This window comes from Nannospalax galili, unplaced genomic scaffold, assembly GCF_000622305.1.
Source record: "Nannospalax galili isolate Female #2095 unplaced genomic scaffold, S.galili_v1.0 scaffold879, whole genome shotgun sequence".
Taxonomy (NCBI): Eukaryota; Metazoa; Chordata; class Mammalia; order Rodentia; family Spalacidae; genus Nannospalax; species Nannospalax galili.
Window position 1 is genome coordinate 2,989,390 of NW_008346261.1, and position 20,877 is coordinate 3,010,266.

General features: G+C 41.7%; 1 protein-coding gene across 1 annotated transcript in view; it reads right to left on the reverse strand.

Moving 5' to 3' along the window:
- Ppm1e (protein phosphatase, Mg2+/Mn2+ dependent 1E) overlaps positions 1-20,503 on the reverse strand; it is a 177,738-nt gene extending 157,235 nt beyond the window's left edge. Inside the window, exon 1 of the mRNA XM_008842676.2 lies at positions 19,894-20,503. Coding sequence (XP_008840898.1) covers positions 19,894-20,330 — 437 coding nt within the window. The 5' untranslated portion in view covers positions 20,331-20,503. The remainder of the gene's footprint in view (positions 1-19,893) is intronic.
- Positions 20,504-20,877: the final 374 nt, after the last annotated feature.

The window sequence follows — 20,877 nt, forward strand, 5'->3', positions numbered from 1 at the left end:
AAAAAAAAGTAAAAAGATACTAGTGTAGTTTGTGGGAGGGAATGTTATGGTACTTCTGGCTGACCTTGGGGAAATTCTTGTAGGAGCATCACCATTTGAAATGCGTGCTGAAGACTGAACCTCTAGACTGTAAAGGAGATGAAACAAGCACATGACAGATGCTGGTTTATAATCTTGTGCTGCCTTTTACATCCATCCAGCAGCTTGGTGCCCTTCCATTTCTCCACACATTCCTCCAGGATTTGCTTTAGTATTTTTAGTATATTTATCATTTGAAAGTTAGTTACACCATGGATACCAATACAAAGAAACATACTATCCTTTTAGAAATCTTTAGGAAGTAAAAGCATAATAGAAATGGGTATACATGGACAAGTCTTTAGTTCTAAAAGCTCCACAGATTGACATCAGGTAGCATGAAGAAAGAAATGATGGGGAGCATGGCTAGAGAGAGGAAGGGAGAGAAGTGAGAGAGGGAGGGAAAGAGAGAAGGAAGGAAGAAGGGAAGAAAGTGAAGAAGAGGGAAAGAGGGAGGGAGAGAAAGAGAGATTGATTTTAGAGTTTAGGAGCCATTGTTCTAAAAGCCAAAGAAAACAGATTAGAAAGCAGAAGAGCCACTTCAGCAGCAGGGTGTGGTGGTGCTCGCTTGCTTTTAATCCCAGCACTGGAGGGGCAGGGGCAGAAGCAGATCTCTGTGAGTTTGAGGCCAGCCTGGTTTACATAGCAAGTTCCAGGCCAGTGCCACATAGTAAGACCCTGTCTTAAACAGAAAGGAAAAGAAAGCCATTTCATGTCACCAGAAGTCTTCTGCATCCCTGTCTTTTAACTCTTATCAATATATAGAGGCAACAAGATAAGTTTGGAGTCAGGCTCACTAGAATTCAAATTTTGATTCTACCACTTTGTGTGACCTGGGAGAAGTTATTTAATTTCTAAGAATTAAGAATTAATTTCCTGGACCTAGAGAGATGGCTCAGTGGTTAAGAATACTGGTTGTTCTTGCAGAAGACCCGGGTTCAAATCCCAGCACCCACATGGCAGCTAACAACTGTCCATAACTCCAGTTCCAGGGGATTTGACAGTCTCTTCTGTCCTCCGTGGGCATTGCACGACACAGGTGCACTTACCTACATGCAGGCAATACATGCATACACATAAAATAAAAATAATAAAATATTATTAAAAAGAATTAACCTCCTTATCCAAAAATCATAATGACAGCATACCGGTGCTTATTACATTATTTCACATATAACAGAGTTAATAGTGACTTGTATTATACTTATACTGTAGTATACTTCCTGGTTAGTTTGTTTGACTTTTCTTTAAACTGCATACTTACTTACTTTCTTTCTTTCTTTCTTTCTTTCTTTCTCTCTCTCTCTTTCTCTCTCTCTCCCCCCTCTTTCTTCAGCTGTCCTGGAACTCACTATGTAGACCAGGCTGGCCTTGAACTCACAGAGATCTGCCTGCCTCTGCCTCCCAAGTGCTGGGACTACACGTGTGTGCCACCACGCTCGGCCTTTTTTTCATTTTTTAAATTTATTTTTATGTGATGTGTATTTTGCCTGCATGCATGTAAGTGTACCACATGTGTATAATGCGTGTGGGAGGTCAGAAGAGGGGGTTGTTAGCCATCATGTGGGTGCTGGGAACAGAACCCAGGTCCTCTACAAGAATAGCCAGTGCTCTTAACTGCTGAGCCATCTCCCCAGCCTCCTAAACCGCATATTTCTTGAGGAAAGGAACATGTTTATCTCTATATAAGCCACATTTAGCACAGTGTGTGGCATATGGTAGCTACTTAATTTTTTTGATGAATAAATATTATTTCCATTATAGTAACATTATTTTGTCACTTGAAACCCTTTCTGTAAGAAGGCAGAAAACAAGAAAATAAACATTTATGATTTTTAAAAATAATTTTAATCATATTTTCTTAGAATTTACTATTATGTACGTTATAAAATATAAAATGATTTAATATCTTGTTTGAACATAGCTGATCTTATATACTGAAGAAACCAAATACTTAATAATATTTTCATGGTCTACATTAACCACAAAAATTACCAAGCAACACAGAGGCTATATTTATTTGACAACCACTTAGAAAGCTTATAGTAAAATAAAAAGCTTTTTTTAAACCCAGGAAATCCTCAATGTGGAAAGCTCAATTAATTAAAATCTTTATAGTCTTTGGGGAAATGAGGAGAAATTCAGTTTCATGGTTTGATAATTTTGACCTATGTATGAATATAAAAACGTATTAATTACTTAATGTATTTAATGGACTTTTCCATGATGACATTTAATTAGCTCATTTGACTGAGAGTATAGCTTTAATGTGCTTTGTGCAATTGTTAGACTTCGTTCTAAGAGAACACTTTTATATTTGATTTTCAATATATTTTAACTTTCTTTTTCCTTTTTCTTTTTGACTGGGGATCAAACCCAGCACTTCATGCATGCTATACAAACACTATCACTGAACTACACCCTAGTCCCTGATCTTCATTTACTTTAATAGACCTAAACTACCCTCTTTCCCACTTTTGGACTGTGTTGGGAACTGCACCCCGGGTCTTAGAGCATGCCAGTATCACCTGTCCTGCATTTCCTCTTCTTTTCTTTGAGAGTCAAGTACAGTTTTCCTTATTATACTGAACATGATATGTAAAATGGAGTTCTGGCTCTTAAGGACAAGCTTTACTTGGAAACATTTTTAATGCATTATGCAAAGAAATAATGATTTTTACAGTAATGATTCTGAAACTACATTAGAGCAGATGGATACAATGCTAAGGTTATAATCCATGACACTTCTAGAGTACATGTCATCAATGCTCTAGGCTAGCTTATAATCTACTGCTGATTAATGACCAGTATGTGTTTATTAGCTTCTAAAAGTCATATACTGCATTTAGGATATTAATATAGTTTTCAAATTAAACAAAAATATTTCTCCTGTCTTTTTACTTAATTAAAAAAACAGGGGTTTGGTATGTGCTTTAGTGGTAGAGCACATGTTTGGCATTCATGAAGTCCTGGGTTCAAATATCAGCACCAAAAAGAAATAAATTGGGAATGGGGAGATGGCTCAGTTGGCAAAGTCTTGTTGGGCAAGCATAAGGACTTAAGTTTGGATCCCCAATATCCACAGGCAGGCACGGTGATGAAATCCTCCTGTAATCCAAGTGCTAGGGAGGCAGAGACAGGACAGGTGGATTCCTGGAGCTCTGTAGCCAACCTGCCTAGCTGAATCAGTGCACTCCAGGTTCAGTGAGAAATTCTGTCTCAAAAATTAAGGTAGAGTGGTGGCGCACTCCTTTAGTCCCAGCACTCAGGAGGCAGAGGCAGGAGAATCTCTGTGAGTTCAAGGCCAGCCTGGTCTATATAGCAAGTTCCAAGCCAGCTGGGGCTACTGGGAGACCCTGTCTCAAAAAGAAAAAAAAAATTAAGGGGGAGAGCAATTGAGGAAGACCCCTGATATTGACCTCTGACCTCTACATACATAGGTGAGTGTACACACATAGGAACACAGGAACACATACACACACTGTACATATACACACATAAGAATAATTAAAGAGATAATTTAAAGTTTTTAAAAAGATATTTCTTTTCAAGCTAAACATGTGTTGAGTAAATGTATAATACATTGGGAATTAAAAGTGTAGAAGAAAGCCAGGCATGGTGACACAGGTCTTTGAGCCCAGCACTCAGGAGGCAGAAGCAGGCAGATCTCTGTGAGATCAAGGCCAACCTAGTTTGCATAGTGAGTTCCAGGCCAGCTGGGGCTACAGGAAGACCCTAAAGACCAAAAAAAAAGTATAGAGGAAAAAGAGATGCTTTGGGCTACCATCAGAAATAATGAAATTGAAATTTTTAAATGGATTGCAGGATTAATCAACTACTTAACAGAAAAAGAAACATCTCTAGGCCTCTTAGAAAGTGAACAATTTTTAAAAATTTTTATTTATTATTTTTATTTTATGTGTATGCATGTATTGCCTGCATGTAGGTAAGTGCACCCATGTCGTGCAGTGCCCAATTGGCTGTAAATTTTTAGGTTTATTTTATGTGTATGAGTGTATTGCCTGCCTGTATGTGAGTGCACCTGTGTCATGCAATGCCGCAGAGGTCAGAAGAGGGCTTCGGATTCCCCCGGAACTGGAGTTAAGGATGGTTTGTAGCCACCATCAAACCCAGGTCCTCTGCAAGAGCAGTCAGTGCTTTTAACCACTGAGCCATCTCTCCAGCCTCAGTGAACAAGTTTTTAAAATTACCATTCCTATTAACTATACACCAAGATGCAAACTACTTTTTAGTTTATTGTTTAAATAATTTCTGGATTTCAAATTGTGTTTGTAATAAGGAGCACTAACTTTTCTTTCATTAAAGTCAAGAGTTTAGGTATTTGGTGCAAAAATCCTCAAACTATTCTTTATTTATAGGTGGTATCTGAACAGGATAGATTTTTGGATGAAAGATTAAAGAAAATCTCCAGCTCCTCAAAGGGAGGTTAGCTACAGTTGTCAGAAGTATATGCTCAATGCAGCATCGACACCATCTACAAAGGCAGAGAGGCAGGAAATGGCACAGCAGTAGAGTAACACAGGGAGCTCTGCAATGTTGGTTAAGTTAGATTAGAAGGAAGAGAAGCCAAGGGTAGGGAAAGTAGCCGGGAGGCTACCGAAGTAAAAAATGTGATAAAAACCTGAACTAGGGCTGGGGTGTGGTTTAGTGGGTAAAAGTATTTGCTGCACTAGCATTAGGACCCAGAACCTACATAAAAGCCAGCAGCATAGCCATGATCCTAGCACCCCTTAAGTGAGATTGGGAGGGAGACAGGAGAATCCTGGAAGCTCAAGGGCTAGTCTGGCATACGCAGCGGCAAAAGAAGAGATTGTCTCAAAATAAGGTGGAAAGCAAAGGCCAAGGCCAACCCAAGGCTGTCTTCTGACCTCCAGAGGCACCTGCATTCACACACACATACAAATGTATATACACATACATGCATGCGCACACATGCGCGCAGACAGACAGACAGACAGACACACACACACACACACACACACACAGAGATAAGTTACAAAGAAGGAAAAAAAGCCTGAATTAAGTAAACAGCAGTGACAAAAACTCAAATACTTCATTTGCATCTTCACTGGGATTTTCCTCTATAGGAAATATATTTGCATTGTAGCACAAAAATAATAAAATGGTTGTCATTAACTATCACCCCTTAGTCAGACTGCCCCAGTTAATGTCATACTGACTCCACTGATAGTAAAACTTGTTCTTTAAAATCTGTCATGGCCTTCTCATCTGTAAAACCAGTTATTAATAACATATATATTTACTTTCTGCAATGATTAAAGGTGTAAACAAATATAAAACAGTGCCTAAACAATCTCAATAAATGTATCAGCAACATCTTACTATTATTATGAGTACTGTATTTTGGATGCAGATAATGCTGTCTCAAGGTTTATGTTATTAACTTCATCTTACAAAGATTCTTTTACTTACCAGTCCAAATTAGAGAATACCCTTGGCAAGGGAGGCTTACCTTCAACCTTAGACAAGGTCTTGCTATTATAATCCAAGCAAGTCTCAAACTCTTGTGCCTCCTGTCTCAGCCTGCCAGCACTGAAGTTACAAGCATTCACCATCATACCTGGTTACCTTCTTTTTCTTTTCTTTTCTTTTAGTGAAAATTTGCATTTGGGGCTGGGGATGTAGCTTAATCGATAGAGAACTTGCCTACATGCACAAAACCTGGGCTTTCATTTCCAGAACCACATAAAACCAGGCTTTGTGGTACACACCTATAATCCCAGCACTTGGGGGAAACAGAGTTCAAGGTCATCTTGTCATATATATCAAATTCAAGGCAAGCCTAGGCTATACAAGACCCTGTCTTAAACAACAACAACAACAAAAGAAACAAAGAAAAACCAGGACTAGTGAGATGGCTCAGCCAGTTAAGGGTACTTGCTGCCAGGCCGAATGGCCTAAATCCTATTCCTGGAATACACATGAAGGAAGGAGAGAACTGATCCTCACAAGTTGTCCTCTAACCTCCACACATACTCACATGCACATACACACACACATTACAATTTTTTTAAACTAGAAGGGCCAGGTGTGATGGTACATGTCTTTAATCCCAGCATTTAGGAGGCAGAGGCAGGTAATCTATGAATTCAAGGCCATCCTGGACTTGCTACATAGTAAGTTTCAGGCCAGCCAGGACTACACAGTAAGACCTTGTCTCCAAAAAAAAGAAAGAAGGAAAAAACTAGAAGGAAATAATTCCACGAGGAAGAGCTATTTAGGATAAAACCTAGTGGTTAAGTTGAGCAGTTAGAGAAAAGAAGAAAAGCTGATTGGGCAAAGAAAACAAATATGTAGCGTTCCTAAGGTTAGAAAGAGCATCCCAGGTTCTGGGGATAAATCAAGATCCCTGAGATTAGTGCACAGTAACTAATCAAGAACACAGGTTAGTTTAGGTGACACTAGATGAGGCAGCCAGGGGCAAGATTAGGTAGGACCCTGCAGGTCTCATCAAGCAGGTAGGCCCAAACTATAATCTGAAGATAATTGATGTTTTATGCAGAAAAGCTACACTACTTGGTGTTTCAAATGAGCACTCTGGTGGGGCATGGTGGGGCATGCCTTTAATCCCAGCATTCAGGAGGCAGAGACAGGAGAGACAGGGTCTCCTTGTAGCCCCAGCTGGCCTGGAACTCATTATGTAGACCAGACTGGCCTCGAACTCAGAGATCCACCTGCCTCTGCCTCTGCCTCTGCCTCCCGAGTGCTTGAATTAAAGGCATGCGCCACCACGCCTGCCTGAGACCCTGTCTTTTAAAAATCAAAAAAACAAAATGAAGAGGGTTCTGATTGAAATATGGAAAATGGTTCGAACTGTGGAATCAGAAATACCATCTAAGAGTACCAGTGTAGCCTGATGTACTAAGAGCACCCATGTAGCCTGATGCTAGCTTGGACCAGGTTGGCGGGAATGGAGGAAACAAGCAGAACATTTTGTTTTCATTTAGAAATGAAATTAAAAGCTTTCTAAAAAATAATTAAACTGTTAAATCTTGCTTCTCTGTGGTGGAATACAGAATTTCTAAAATGGCTCCCTAAAGATGCCCTGTTCTACACATGAAACCTATGAAGGCAAATGAGATGTTGCTCAGTGGTTTTTGTGATTGTTAGGTTGTACTATTTTTTATTTTTTGCAGTGCTGGGGATTGAGCCCATACATGGTCAGGCACAAACTCTATCACTGAGTGAAACACTGACTCCAGCCTTTTAAAAAAACCATGAAGTCTAAACCTGAACTGTTTGATTTGGTAGCCACTAACCCTGTGGTTATTAAGCATTTGAAATGTAACATTTCAAATTGAGATGTACTATAATTATAAAATACACACAGAATTTTTAAAACATGAAATAAATTTTTATATAATATTTACATATATCAATAGTATTTTATATAGATTATACATTGAAATGGTAATGTTTTGTATACATCTAGCTAAATAAGTTATTAAGAGTAAATTTACTTCTCTTTTCATTTTTAAAATTTTTTATTTATTATTTTTATTTTATGTATGAATGTAATGCTTGAATGTAGGTGGGTGCACCCCTGTTGTGCAATGCCCACAGAGGTCAGAAGAGGCTGTCAGATCCCCTGGAACTGGAGTTACAGACAGTTGTTAGCTACAATGTGGGTCCTGGGAATTGAACCCAGGTCCTCGGCAAGAGCAGTCAGTGCTCTTAAACACTGAGCCATCTCTTCAGCCCCCCTTTTTTTTTTCTTTTTTGAAACAAGGTTTCCTTACTGTGATCCTGGCTGGAGGCACTGTATAGCCCAGGCTGACTTCAAACTCACAGCAATCCTCTATTGAGTGCTGGGTTACAGGCATGAGCACCATATCTGGGTCTTTTCACTTTTAATATGTGACTAATGGAAAGATTAAAACAATGTATATGGCTCATATTACATTTCTACTAGATAGAGCTGGTCTAGAATTTTAGGCAGTGTTCTTTTCTAAAGTGTCCTAGATCAAGAGCATAACCAGCTATAAGTATTTCTGTCTTACATAATTCAGTGGCAATAATGGTATACAGAGGTGTAAATATACAAGACAGCTGTTACGGTAGGTGAAACAGTAACAAGACTATAAAGAAATCCGACTTCTCATACAGTGCTACCGCACAAAGCACAAAATGTCAATCTGGCAATTCTACCTCTAGGTGTACAACGAAGCTTGTGAATATATGCACAAGGAGACATACCCAAATTGTAGCATTACTTATAGGGCAGAGGCTACCAGTCATCCACCAGTCTTTTTTCATAATATAGAGCTATTTTTAAACTGCTAAGCCAAAGACTGTATTTCCCACACTCCTTTGTTAGGAATGCAGGCTCTAGATGGTGTCATTTGACTTGGCTAGCCAAAGGAACATGAACAGAAGTAATAAATGCCACTTCTAAGGCCTGAACCCTAAAACCCTCTAACTCCACTCACTGCTCTCTAATGGTTGCTGGATGGATACTGATGCCCAGAGAAACTTTGGAAACCACAGACAGAAAATGACAGGGTTTCTATCAGCCTGGGTCTCTATAACAATTCCAAAAACAGCTCCTTCTGTACCACTGAAGAGAGTCTAAGCAAGGAATTAACATTATGATAAAGCTTTGAAATTTCAGAATTTACCTATTAGGACAACTAGTATTAACTTCCTAATAATACATGAATAATATCCAAAAATGAAAAACAACTCACATGTCCATCAACAGATTGAATAAATAATCACAGCACAACCACACAACAGAAGATGAAAGAACTACATCTACTATGTACATCTTTTTCTTTTTTTTAATATTTTACTTATTTTTATTTTATGTGTATGAGTGTTATACCCACATGTAAGTAACATGCACTCATGTTGTGCAATGCCCGCAGAGGACAGAAGAGGCTGTTGGATCCCCTGGAACTGGAGTTACGGACAGTTGTTAGCTGCCATGTGGGTTCTGGGATTCGAACCCGGGTCTTCTGCAAGAACAGTGTTCTTAACCACTGAGCCATCTCTCCAGCCCCCAATGTACATCTTCTTTTTCTGAAAGATTTGTTTTTATTTGTGTGTGTACATGCCATCTATATACAGATGCCAACAGAGGCCAGAAACAGGTGTTAAGTACCCTGGAACTGAAGCTACAGGAGGCACCTCATGTGGGTGCTTGGATCTGAGCTCTGGTTTGAATGTAAAATACTCCTGGAAGACTCATGTGTTTGAACACTTGGTCCCTACCTAGCTGGCAGACATAGGGCAGTGGGAGTTGGGGTTATAGATGGTCCAGATCTGGCCCTGCCTTTCTGCTTCTTAATCTGTGAAGATACAAGTCTTGATTCAAACTTAAGGTACCACAGATAGAGCCCCACATACCATGCCTCCTCCATCATGAAACTGTGAACTAAAATAAAACATTCTTCCACTAAATTGTTCTGTCAGGTATTTTGACCCAGTGACAATAAAAGTAACTAATACAGAAAATCGGTCCAGAGAAGTGGGGTCATTGCTGAGATAAACCTGACAATATAGTTAGTAGGTCTCTGAAACTGCTTTGCAGGAGGAATAGGGGAAAGTCTGGAGCTGCCAGCTAGAGAAACCCCATACTGCATCAAGCAGAGCTTAATGGGCCATTCTAGTAAGAGTGTGGAAGACAAGAATGCCCATAGAAATATGAAAGACTGGTCTCTTGAGGATTTAGGGGAAACAAGGACTCTATCAGAAACGAAGCTAAACACCATTAATTTTATATTCAGTCAAAAAATTTTTGGCTTTGTTCTACCCATGTCCTGAAAACTTGAGTGAGGCTAAATTCAAAATCAATGGACTAACTTGTTTGATAGAGGAAATTTCAAGACAGCAACAGCCAGGCAGTGGCATGGTTATTGCTCACTGTGTTTAGTGAGGACTCAAAGTAGGAAGTAGAGCAGAAAGATGTGGAAAAGATAGTTTGAAGAAGAAAGAAGTGTGAGCATGGTTAAAGTTGTAGACACGGTGGACAAAACAGGTGTGAACAAAGTGGCTGTAACTGTTAAAGAGGCTGGCCATTAAAGAGAAACTTTCCACTTTGTACTGGGCAATATTTTTTTAAAAATGCTTTGAGGATAAGACCCAAATCTGATGAAGGCTCCAACTTGTGAAAATGCACATTTGGAAAGAAAATGCCTGAATAGAGAGAATCCTCAAGGCATCCTGCTTGCTACCTTTGAAAGTGTTTTTCTCAGGTTCCGCCAGGATGGTGTCCAGAAGCCATTGCAGTTGTGAAAGGGGATCAGTCTGTATCTTGAATAGAACTTGGTGCTGTCCACAGGGTGCTGGTTTTGCAGGCATGCAAAAAGTGAAGGGATCACAGAGGCTTCCACAAATGTTGCAGAAAATTGTTGAGGCCAGGGAATGTGCATCAGAGTCATATTCTCTGCATGGGGCCGCTGAGTGGACTGGGCATGAAGCTGACAAGGTGAAGTCCAAGTTGCAATGGAGACCCCAGAATATTGGAGATGCTAAAATCACGGGGTATATGCCAAAGAAAGATGCAGACGAATGTGGGCCAAATCCAAGAGAGTGGCCATATGTATTCCAGGCAGCAGAGTTGGAGTACAAATGATGCCATTATGAATCCCAGATGTTGGACAAGTAGATGCAGTGTTTAGTGTATGCCCTGTTGGGTTTGTTCAATCTTTCCCCTTCCTGTTGGAATGGTAATGTCTATTCTCCTCCAATGTGCACTGGAAGTATGTAACTTGATTTTTACAACAGCTGTGGCTCACAGTAAAAAGATTACCTGAGGAGTAAGATGGGCATTGTGGCCCATGCCTGACACTCAGAAGCTTGAACCAGGAGGATTGGTATGAGTTTAAGGCCATGGTGAGAACCAGGTTAGCCAGAGGGACAAGTGAGACCCAGTCTCAAAAAAAACAGAAAAGGATCTGGAGAGATGGCTCAGTGGTTAAGAGCATTTGCTGCTCTTGAAGAGGACCTGAATTCAGTTCCCAGTATCCATGTTGAGTAACTCACAACCACCTGTAACTCTAGCTCCAGGGGGTCTGATACCTCTGGCCTCCACAGGCACCTGTACTCTCCTGCACATACCCACACACTGATACACATGTACACTTAATTAAAAATAAAATAAATCTGAAATAAAATTTATTTAAAAAACAGAAAATAGATTACTTGAGTCTTTTAATGGACTTTGGACTTTTGAACAGTGCTGGAATTGTAAGACTATGGGATTCACAAAGTTGGACTGAATACATTTTGCATTACTAGATGATCATGACCCTAGAAGAGCCAGGGGCAAAAATTTATGGTTTGAATGTGAAATGTCCCCCACAAGCTCACAGGGGACTAGGAATACTTGATTCTAGCTGGTAGTGCTATTTTGGTAGGTTGTGGATCCTTCTGGACTTAGGGCCAAGATGGCAGACATAGGGATGTAGGGGCAGGGCTAAAGGCTATAGGTGGCCTCAGTTCTGGCTGAACCTTGCTACTTCCTGATCTGTTCAGATATTATAGGTCATGCCTGAAGCTCCTGCCACCACAGATGGAACCCCAGCCACCATGCCTCCTCCACCATGGAGGAACTGGAATTAAATGGACATCTAAACAATGCACAAGAGATTGGATTGGGGTGAGGATGGAGGGTGTGGGATTCCCAAAAGAGGAACTTCAAAGGTTCAGCAATGAGGGGAGAACATGTTCAAACTAATATATTAGTAGTCTCGAGGGAGAACAGAGTGCAGAGTGATTTCAGAGATAGAGCTGAAGAGGAAAGACTAGAAAGCCTTACTGCCTTTGCACTTCATCTGGAGACCAAATGAGAGACAGGTGGTAAAGGGTCTGTCATAAACAAATTGGCTTTGCCCAAAGAAAGGTCTAGACTTTGTCCTGGGGGTCCTAGGTGGAAGCCTTCAAATCCCTTGATTCTCCAGTTACACCAGAAATACTCCGAAGGATAAATAAAAGTGGGAACTCTGAAAACTGAACTTTGGGTGAGATTCTTGGATTGGCAGCACTCTGTGCATATTGCCACATATTCATATAGGAGGATAATGAATCCCTGAGGCTAGAAAACTTGACACCTGCCCCCCACCCCAGAGTGCACCTCTTCCTTTGGCTGGTTTTAATCTGTAACTTGTCCTGGCAATAAACCATATCTATGGGTATAATATCTCTCAATGTATTGTTTGTCCTTCTAGAGAATTATTGAGTTTGAGGGGGACTGGGGGGGGGGTAACTGCCATACTTGCAACTGGCATTAGAGATGAGGGTGGTCTTATATGAATTCTTCTAAATATTTTTGAACCCTACTCTTTATAGTTGGGACCAAAAGTCTTGGCTTGACTTGGAAATTTAGGACTATGCCCTTAACCTTGTAGTTTTGCTAAGTTCAAGTCAGGATAAAAATGTGTAAGCCAGGGCCGGTGAGATGGTTCAGAAGGTGAAGGTACTTGCCACCAAGCCTGATGACCTGAGTTCAATATCCAAGATCACATGGTAGAAGGAAAAAACCAACTCCCAGTTGTCCTGCAACCTATGCAAGCACACACATGTGCATGCACATGCCACACACAGAGATAAATAAATAAATGTAAATATACTATTTAAAAATTTTTAATGTTTAAGCAATGCAGCAGTTAGAAAAATCTACATAATCTAGGGACTGGAGAGAAGATTCAGTGGTTAAGAGCACTTGCTATTCTTACAGAGGACCTGGATTCGGTTCCCAGCACCCACATGGTGACTCACAACTGCCTGTAACTCTAGTTCCAGGAGATTTGGTGCCCTTTCTGGCCTCCCAAAGCACTATGTGTACATGATGTACATAAATTCATGCACACACACATACATGTACATAAATATTTTTTTAAAAAAGAAAATCTATATAATCTAGATCCTAGAGGAGTGACTTTGCCTACAGAAGGGCAAAATTTACATGACAATGTCAGTGAGAACAGGAAGAGATGTTTGTGAGATGTTTACAAGGCAAAATTAGTAAAACTTGAATGAATGTGAGGGGAGGAGTGAGAAAAGAAGTCAGGGATGGATTCACTAAAAAGAGTATCGGGCTTCAGTCTGAAGATGTAGCTGAATGGTAGGGCACTCACCGAACATGCAATCTCCAACACCACAAACAAACAAAAGCAACAACAAGAAAAAACAACCTAGAGCATCAGATTTGGGCTTTGCTTTGGGGAACAAAGAGGAAGATGGAGGACTGAATTCAATTTTGGACAGTTAAATCTGAGGAGACTTTTAGATATCCAGGTGGGGCTGTTCCATTAGCAGTCAAAGCAAGGATGGGTACAGAACTGGGAGCCATTAGTTTCACCACACAGCCTTCATGTGACAGATGATATTGATTTGAGAAGAGTAAGCCAACTAGACTAGAGAAAAAAGTCAAGTAGAGAGCACCAAGATTAAAAGGATGGGAAGCACATTTAAAAGCTCACAGAGAAGCAGCAGCCTCAAAGGTTAAGGGAAAAACTTGGGAGCTATGATTAACACTAAACGGCTTCTCTCTTACTCTTTTTGTTTACGTAAACTTTCTCTTTTAGTAAATGCATTACTCTTTTAAAGATTTATTTATTCATTTACGTGTCTGAGTGTATGGCCTGCACGTATATAAGTACACCTGAATCGTGCAATGCCCGGGGAGGCCAAAAGAGGGCGTTGGATCCCCTGGAACTGGAGTTATGGATGGTTGTTAGTCACCATGTGGGTGCTGGGAACTGAACCTGGGTTCTCTGCAAGAGCTCTTAACAGCTGAACCATCTCTCCAGCCCCCATTTAGTTTTTAATAAGAAAAAAAAAATGTTTAATTTTGAAAGTGAGTGATATCATTTCATGTTCCACTTTTCCATGTATATTATAAAACTGAAACAAAGCTGAATGATTTCCTGACCTACTCCAAAGTCATTCATGATCCAATGTAACTGAATTATTAGTGTCTATAACTAATGATTTTGTTTTCCAAGTCATTTTTAAAGTGCCATCCTCAGTGCTACTGTACACCATCTGGAACTACTTAACTTTGCCAGCCTGCTGTGATAGCACTCCCCCCTGGGAAGCCCATCCCAGATAAATGAATAACTGAGAAAACAACTGCTCTAAAATGTGACAACACACCGGTCTAAACCAGACTTCAAAGTATGTTTCTCATGGATTAAAACAAAGTTAGCCTTAGTATTATATAGAGGAAAAAACTAGTACTGACATATATAAATATATTAAAAATTGTTGTAACAATTATAAATTTTTATTGGAGAATTAAAGGAGCAGGGGATATGGACTGGATAATGGATACATAGCATGAAAAAAAAAAAAAGAGGCCAAGCATAGAGGCACACCCTGTAATCCCAGAACTAGGGAGGTAGAGACAGGAGGAATCAGGAGTTCAAGGACAGCTTCAATTAAATTTGAGGTCAGTCTAAGCTACATGATAACCTGTCTCAAAAAAAAAAGAAAAGAAGAAAAAAGATGGCTCAGCAGTTAAGAGCACAGGCTGCTCTTGCAGAAGACCCAGGTTCAGTTCCCTGCACCCACATGGCGGCTAATAACTGTCTGTAATTCCAGTTCCAGGGGAATCTGATGCTCTCTTCTGATCTCCGAAGGCAATGCATGACACAGGTGCACTTACATTTACATACATGCAGGCAATGCACTAACATACATAAAAAATAATACATAAATGTTTTAAAAAAACAAAAAAGAAGGCCAGTCATGGTGGCACACACCTGTAATGCTAGCACTTGGGAGAAAGAGGCAGGAAAATCAGAAGCTCAAGGTCATCTTCAGTCAGACAGCGAATTCAAGGCCAGCCTGGGTTACATGAGACTCTCTGTCTCAATAAATAAATTAATATAATAAGAAGAAACATTTTAAAACTATAAAATATTTCACTTCTAACTTTTTAAAGAGTCGTTAACCTCAGAAATCCTGACATTATGTCATTTGAAAATATCTTAATCTCTTGAGGGCCATCTAAACTTAGCAAAGAGTAAAGCATAGGTCATTTTTCTACTACCAGTTGAAGCTTCCAGCACACTGGAGTTTCTTATTAACAAGTAATAAACTAATCCAGCAAAAAAGTTCTAAGCTACGTTTATTATTAAGGTTTAACAGGTTGAAACAAAATTGTTTAAATTGTGGGGTTTTTTTATTATTTTTATTTTATGTGTATGAGCGTATGGCCTGCATGTATGTGAGTGCACCTGTGTCGTGCAATGCTGTGGAGGTCAGAAGAGGGCATCGGATTCCCCTGGAACTGGAGTTAAGGACAGCTCGTAGCCACCATGTGGGTTCTGGGAATCGAACCCAGGTCCTCTGCAAGAGCAGTCAGTGCTCTTAACCGCTGAGCCATCTCTCCAGCCTTAAACTGTGGTTTTAAAAGAATAGTCTACAGCCGGGCATGGTGGCACACGCCTTTAGTCCCAGCACTTGGGAGGCAGAGGCAGGCAGATATCTGTGAGTTCAAGGCCAGCTTGGTCTACATAGCGAGTTCCAGGACAGCTGGGGCTACAGGGACACCCTGTCTTAAAAAGGCCAAAAAAAGAAAAATAAGAAAAAAGGAATAGTCTACAACAGAGATCTTTCCCATCCTAGTGGGTCTTTGACATTTAAAAATTATTGTTCTTAGCTGGGCATGGTGTGTACGCCTTTAATCCCAACACTCGGGAAGCAGACGCAGGTGGAGCTACAGGGAGACCCTGTCTCAAAAAGCCAAAAAAAAAAAAATTGTTCGTTCAAAATGTTTCATGTTTTTGCAGAATACCTATGTATGAGTTTTCCATTTTGAACATAAAAATTTTACCTTAAGTATAAGTCCAAACTTTAATGTTTCCAATTATGCCATACTTTGTACATTTAAACATTGATTATTTTTAATTTTTATGTGTCTAAGTGTTACGCCTACATGTAAGTGGACCACATGCATGCAATACCTGTGGAGGCCAGAAGAGGGCATCAGATCCCCTGGAACCGGAGTTACAGACAGTTGTTAGACACGATGTCGGTGTTGAGAACCGAAACTGGGTCCTCTGCAGGAGCAGCCAATGCTCTTAACTGCTGAGCCATGTCTCTAGCCCCTTAACTTTCTTAGTTAAGTAAGTGCTTTTAAGTTAGTCTCGAGTTTCTGGGCTTAACAAAATGAGGAATGATACAGGTCTTCTGTTCTTAGTCTAAAACCTGATAAAACCAAAACACGGAGACTATGTCACTATAATATTGTTTTTAAAAGTAAAAGTTTGAGGGGCTGGAGAGATAGCTTAGCAGTTAAGAACACTGGTGGCTGTTCTTGCAGAAGACCTGGGTTCGAATCCCAGAGCCCACATGGCAGCTAACAACTGTCTGTAACTCCAGTTCCAGGGGATAGGACAGCCTCTTCTGTCCTCCACCGGCATTGCACAACAGAAGTGCACTTACCTACATGCAGGCAATACACTCACACACATTAAAAAATAAATAAATAAATAAAATATTTTTTAAAAAAGTGAAAGTTTGGTCAGGCATGATGGTATATGCCTTTGATTCCAGCACTCAGAAGGCAGAGGCAGGTGAGTCTCTGTGAGTTTAAGGCCAACCTGGTCTACATAGCAAGGGCTACACAGTGAGACTATGCCTCAAAAATAAATAAGTAAAATTTCAAGTCAGATCTGGTGGCACATACCTGTAATATCTGTACTGGGGAAGCTGGGGTAGGAGGAGCTGTCTTTTGAAACCCTGTCTCAAAACACAAAAACAGGCAAACAGAAACTCTACTGAGAAGCACTTTTAAATATTTTATTATTTTTTATTTTATTTTATGTGTATGCATGTATTGCCTGCATGTAGGTAAGTGTACCCGTGTCATGCAATGCCCGCAGAAGACAGAAGAGGCCATCGGATCCCCGGGAACTGGAGTTACAGACAGTTGTTAGCTGCCATGTTGGGTGCTGAGATTCAAACCAGGGTCTTCTAAGCCATCTCTCCAGCCTCTGAGAAGCACTTTCATACCTTTTGTTGAGACTCTCAATCTGCTTAGGAGCCATATATATTTCTAAAATACTGACAGAAAAACACACTAAAGATACATTAAACTATCAAATGCAGTGTTATTTTTCTACAGGCTTAACTATCAAATTAACTAACATAGTTCAAATTCCCAAATTTGGGCTAGGGCTATAGCTCAGTATAAGAGCATTTGGCTAACATGCATGAGGCCCTAAGTTCAATTCCCAAAATGAGGGTTGGAGGGGAACACAGGGGAGGTAGTGATGGGGAACTCAGAGAAGTTGAGAAAACATAGTTTAAAAAAAAAAAAAATCTTCATTTCCCCCTAATAAGCAATACCACCATATTTGTAATCAGAATTACATCTTGGGACCAATGGCTCAGAGGAATTGAGTTCAGTTCTCAGAACCCAGGATGGATGGCTCACAACAGTTGACACTCCAGTTCCAGGGGGACTTGACATTTCCGGCCTCTGCAGGCACTGCACTCATGTGCACTCATACACACACACACACACACACACACACACACACACACACTCACACTCACACACACACACACACACAATTTTAGAAAATAATTAAAATTAATCACTTCTAAGTATTTCCTCCGGAATTTGAGAGATCAATATTTCAACCATGTCAGGGAGTGTTGAGGGTTCAGTGATTATATTAAAAATTTGGGGAATTGTTTGCACATAACTTGTTTTTTTCTAAACTAGATGAATGCATAGTATTCCATCTGTAAAATGAGATGCCTGAATAGAAAAATGATCTAACACTACAGAGTCTGCCAGTGCTGGTTCTTGTGACTAAGTGTTAAGATTTTTTTTTTTGGTCTTTTGAAACAGGGTCTCCCTGCAGCCCCAGCTGGTCTGGAACTCACTGTGTAGACCAGACTGGCCTTGAACTCACAGAGATCCACCTGCCTCTGCCTCCCAAGTGCTGGGACTACAGGCGTGCACCACCATACCTGGCCTAACTTTTCTTTTATAAATAAAATAAAAAGTAAAAATGTTATTACATGTTTTATAACTTTTAACCTAAGGATCTTAAAGATATTTTACATAAAGAAGCCAGCCATTTTATAGCTGAATAAAAATGGGGTACTAGCATCAGTACAAAATACGGTATAAAATCTGATTTTATATGAAGTCAGAATATAAAATCTCTGATTTAAGGTGAAATAACATTTTCAAACTTCAATTTTGTTAGCTTTATTTCAAATACAAACTTCAGTTTTCAAATGATGGTCACTTTGTCATTTTAATCCTTTTAATAATTTATATGTACAATAAAATTAATCTTGTTTTCTTTTCACATGACAAAAACATATCTTCTTACCATCATCTTATGTACATATCCTCTTTAAAGACCTTGAAAATATTCAGGACTGTACTACATTAATGATAAGGAGGGGAGAACATTCTCTGATACTTAAACTGTGTTCCTGTAAGTGCATATGTAAAGGAGAAAACTGTCCAAATAGAACTAGCCTGAGATAAATTTCTTCACTTTGGTAAATATTTTCATTTATATTTTAAGCAGAAAGCTTTAAGTGTCTTTAAATAGTGTAAAAAAATGACATTCCATAAGTCCTTTTCCTTGGTAGTTTGCAAAAAAAGAAATACTTTAAACCATTAATGCTGTTTATCCCTGGGTGGTGGTATTACACGCCGTTTTATTTTTGCATTTTGAAAAAAAAATTTTCCCTTGGTGATGACAAAATTAAATACTATATGGTCTGTAAAGTGTGAGACATCAACGCAAGTCCAATTCCATAACTGTGTTAAGTAGTTTTTCCTTGTGATGAGCTGCTGCTTTAACTGAATGATCTGACCAGGTGTCTAGGTTGGATGAAGACAAAACAGCTTTCTTTTCCAGGCCCTTCTTTCACTGAGGCTTTTGAGAAATCCAAGAAGTGAGTTTGAACTTTGCTGCAGTGAATCCTGCAGTAGTAAACTTTTTGGGTGGTCAGAGTAACACCTTTCATTACTATTAGCTGAATTGCAAAAGACCTGAGGATTTACCAATGTTTTCAGAGACGTTATTTCGGGACAATTCCATTTGGAAAGAAACGCAATTGTAAACCGTTTCTATTTCAAGCCCATAAAAAGCAGAACTAGGATGAAAGACAGAGCCTTGACCTTTCTATTTCAGACTTTCATCTGGGTAGCTAAGCCATCTGCTTCCCCCCTACCTCCCATCCCATCTACTTAATGGACTGAAAATACTGCACTTAATTGCAATTATATCAAAGCAGCCTGACTTTTCCACTTTAATTAATTGAGACCCTGTTTTTTCACCCGAAGGCTTGCTTGCTAGAATTCTGCAAGCATTTTACCCTTCCCTCCCATTCCTTCCCACCCCACCCAATCATGAGCTGTCAAACGTCTCTAAAGTCAGACACTAGGCTATCACCCATGCGAGCCATCTACAGAGGTCTTCACTTTCAGCCCTAAGCGCCTGATGGGAAACCTCGGGGTCTCAGGGCATCTGGATGCCCGGCGGTGCTATCGCCGCTGCGGTTATGCAGGAAGGCACCCCACACTCGGTGCATAAAGGAGTCAGCGTCCCCGCCGCCAGACAAGGAACCCAGCCCGGGAAAAGACAGACTAGGGTGGGAGGGCAGCTGGGGGAAGAAGGGCGTCCAAGACGCGGTGGAAGGACCTTCCCGGTAGGAGCAGGAGAGGGCGCGTGGAGTGGCGGGGAAGAGGGGGCGGGCGCCTGCCCGAGGGTCGCGGGAGCGCGGGGCCCGGATCGGCCCCAGGGTGGGGGTGAGGTGACCGGGCCGACCGAGCCGGTACTTAACTATTTGTAGAGCTGCTGCAGGCACAGGTCCAGGCTCTCGCCCTCCACCTCCTCGCGGGTGATGCGCTCCGACAGCGGCCGCGGGAGCGGGGGCAGCGGCGGCAGCGGCGGCTGCGGCAGCGGCACGGCCGAGTGCCCCGGGGCCGCCGCTTCCTCCTCCTCGCCCTCGGCCACCGCCGCCTCCGCCGCCGCCTCCTCTTCGGGCTCGGGGTCTGGCTCCCGCTCGCCTTCGCCGGCCGCCGCCACGGCCGCAGCGTCCTCCCCCGGCTCCTCCACCGCAGCCTCGGCCGCCTCGGCGGCAACCAGCTCAGCTTCGGGTTCGGGCTCGGATTCGGGTTCGGGCTCCGGCTCGCCGCCGCCGCACGGTCCGCGAAACTCGCCCAGGAAGAGCTCCAGGAAGCGTCGGTAAGTTTTCTCCTCGGGGATGCAGCCCGCCATCGTAGCTCATGCCCCGAGCTCCACCGGGAAGCGACTGGGGGGAGGCCGGGAAGAGGCAGGGGCTGCTCCGGAGCCTCGGCTCCCGCTGCGGTCGGGGGAACGGCCGCACCGGCGCCGGCGATCAGCACTGGGTTGCCTGGAGAGGGCTCCCGCAGGCGTGCGCGCCGCCGAGCGCGGACGTGCGCGGCCCGGGGGCGGGGGCGGAGCGCGCCGCCCCTCTCGGGTCTGGAGGGAAAGTTGGTGGCGGGCGCGCGCACGGGGTCCAGCGACGGCCCACCCTCTATCCCTACCGCGAGCTCAGCCCACACTGCCTAGAGACTGTCGCCATGGCAACCGGTTCTAATTAAGAATTCCAGGGTCCCTCCCGTCGAGTCTGCGGAGTCCTAAGGACTCTGAACTCCTGCACTCCAACTTCGAATTGTCTTTGCTGGGTGAGGACCCGAGTTTCGTGTTAAGAGTGAACTAAGGCATCTCTATCCGTTGGTTCCCACTTGGATAGTATTTACTCCAGTTTCATCATGTGTTTCTGCCTTGCTGTAGCGTATCT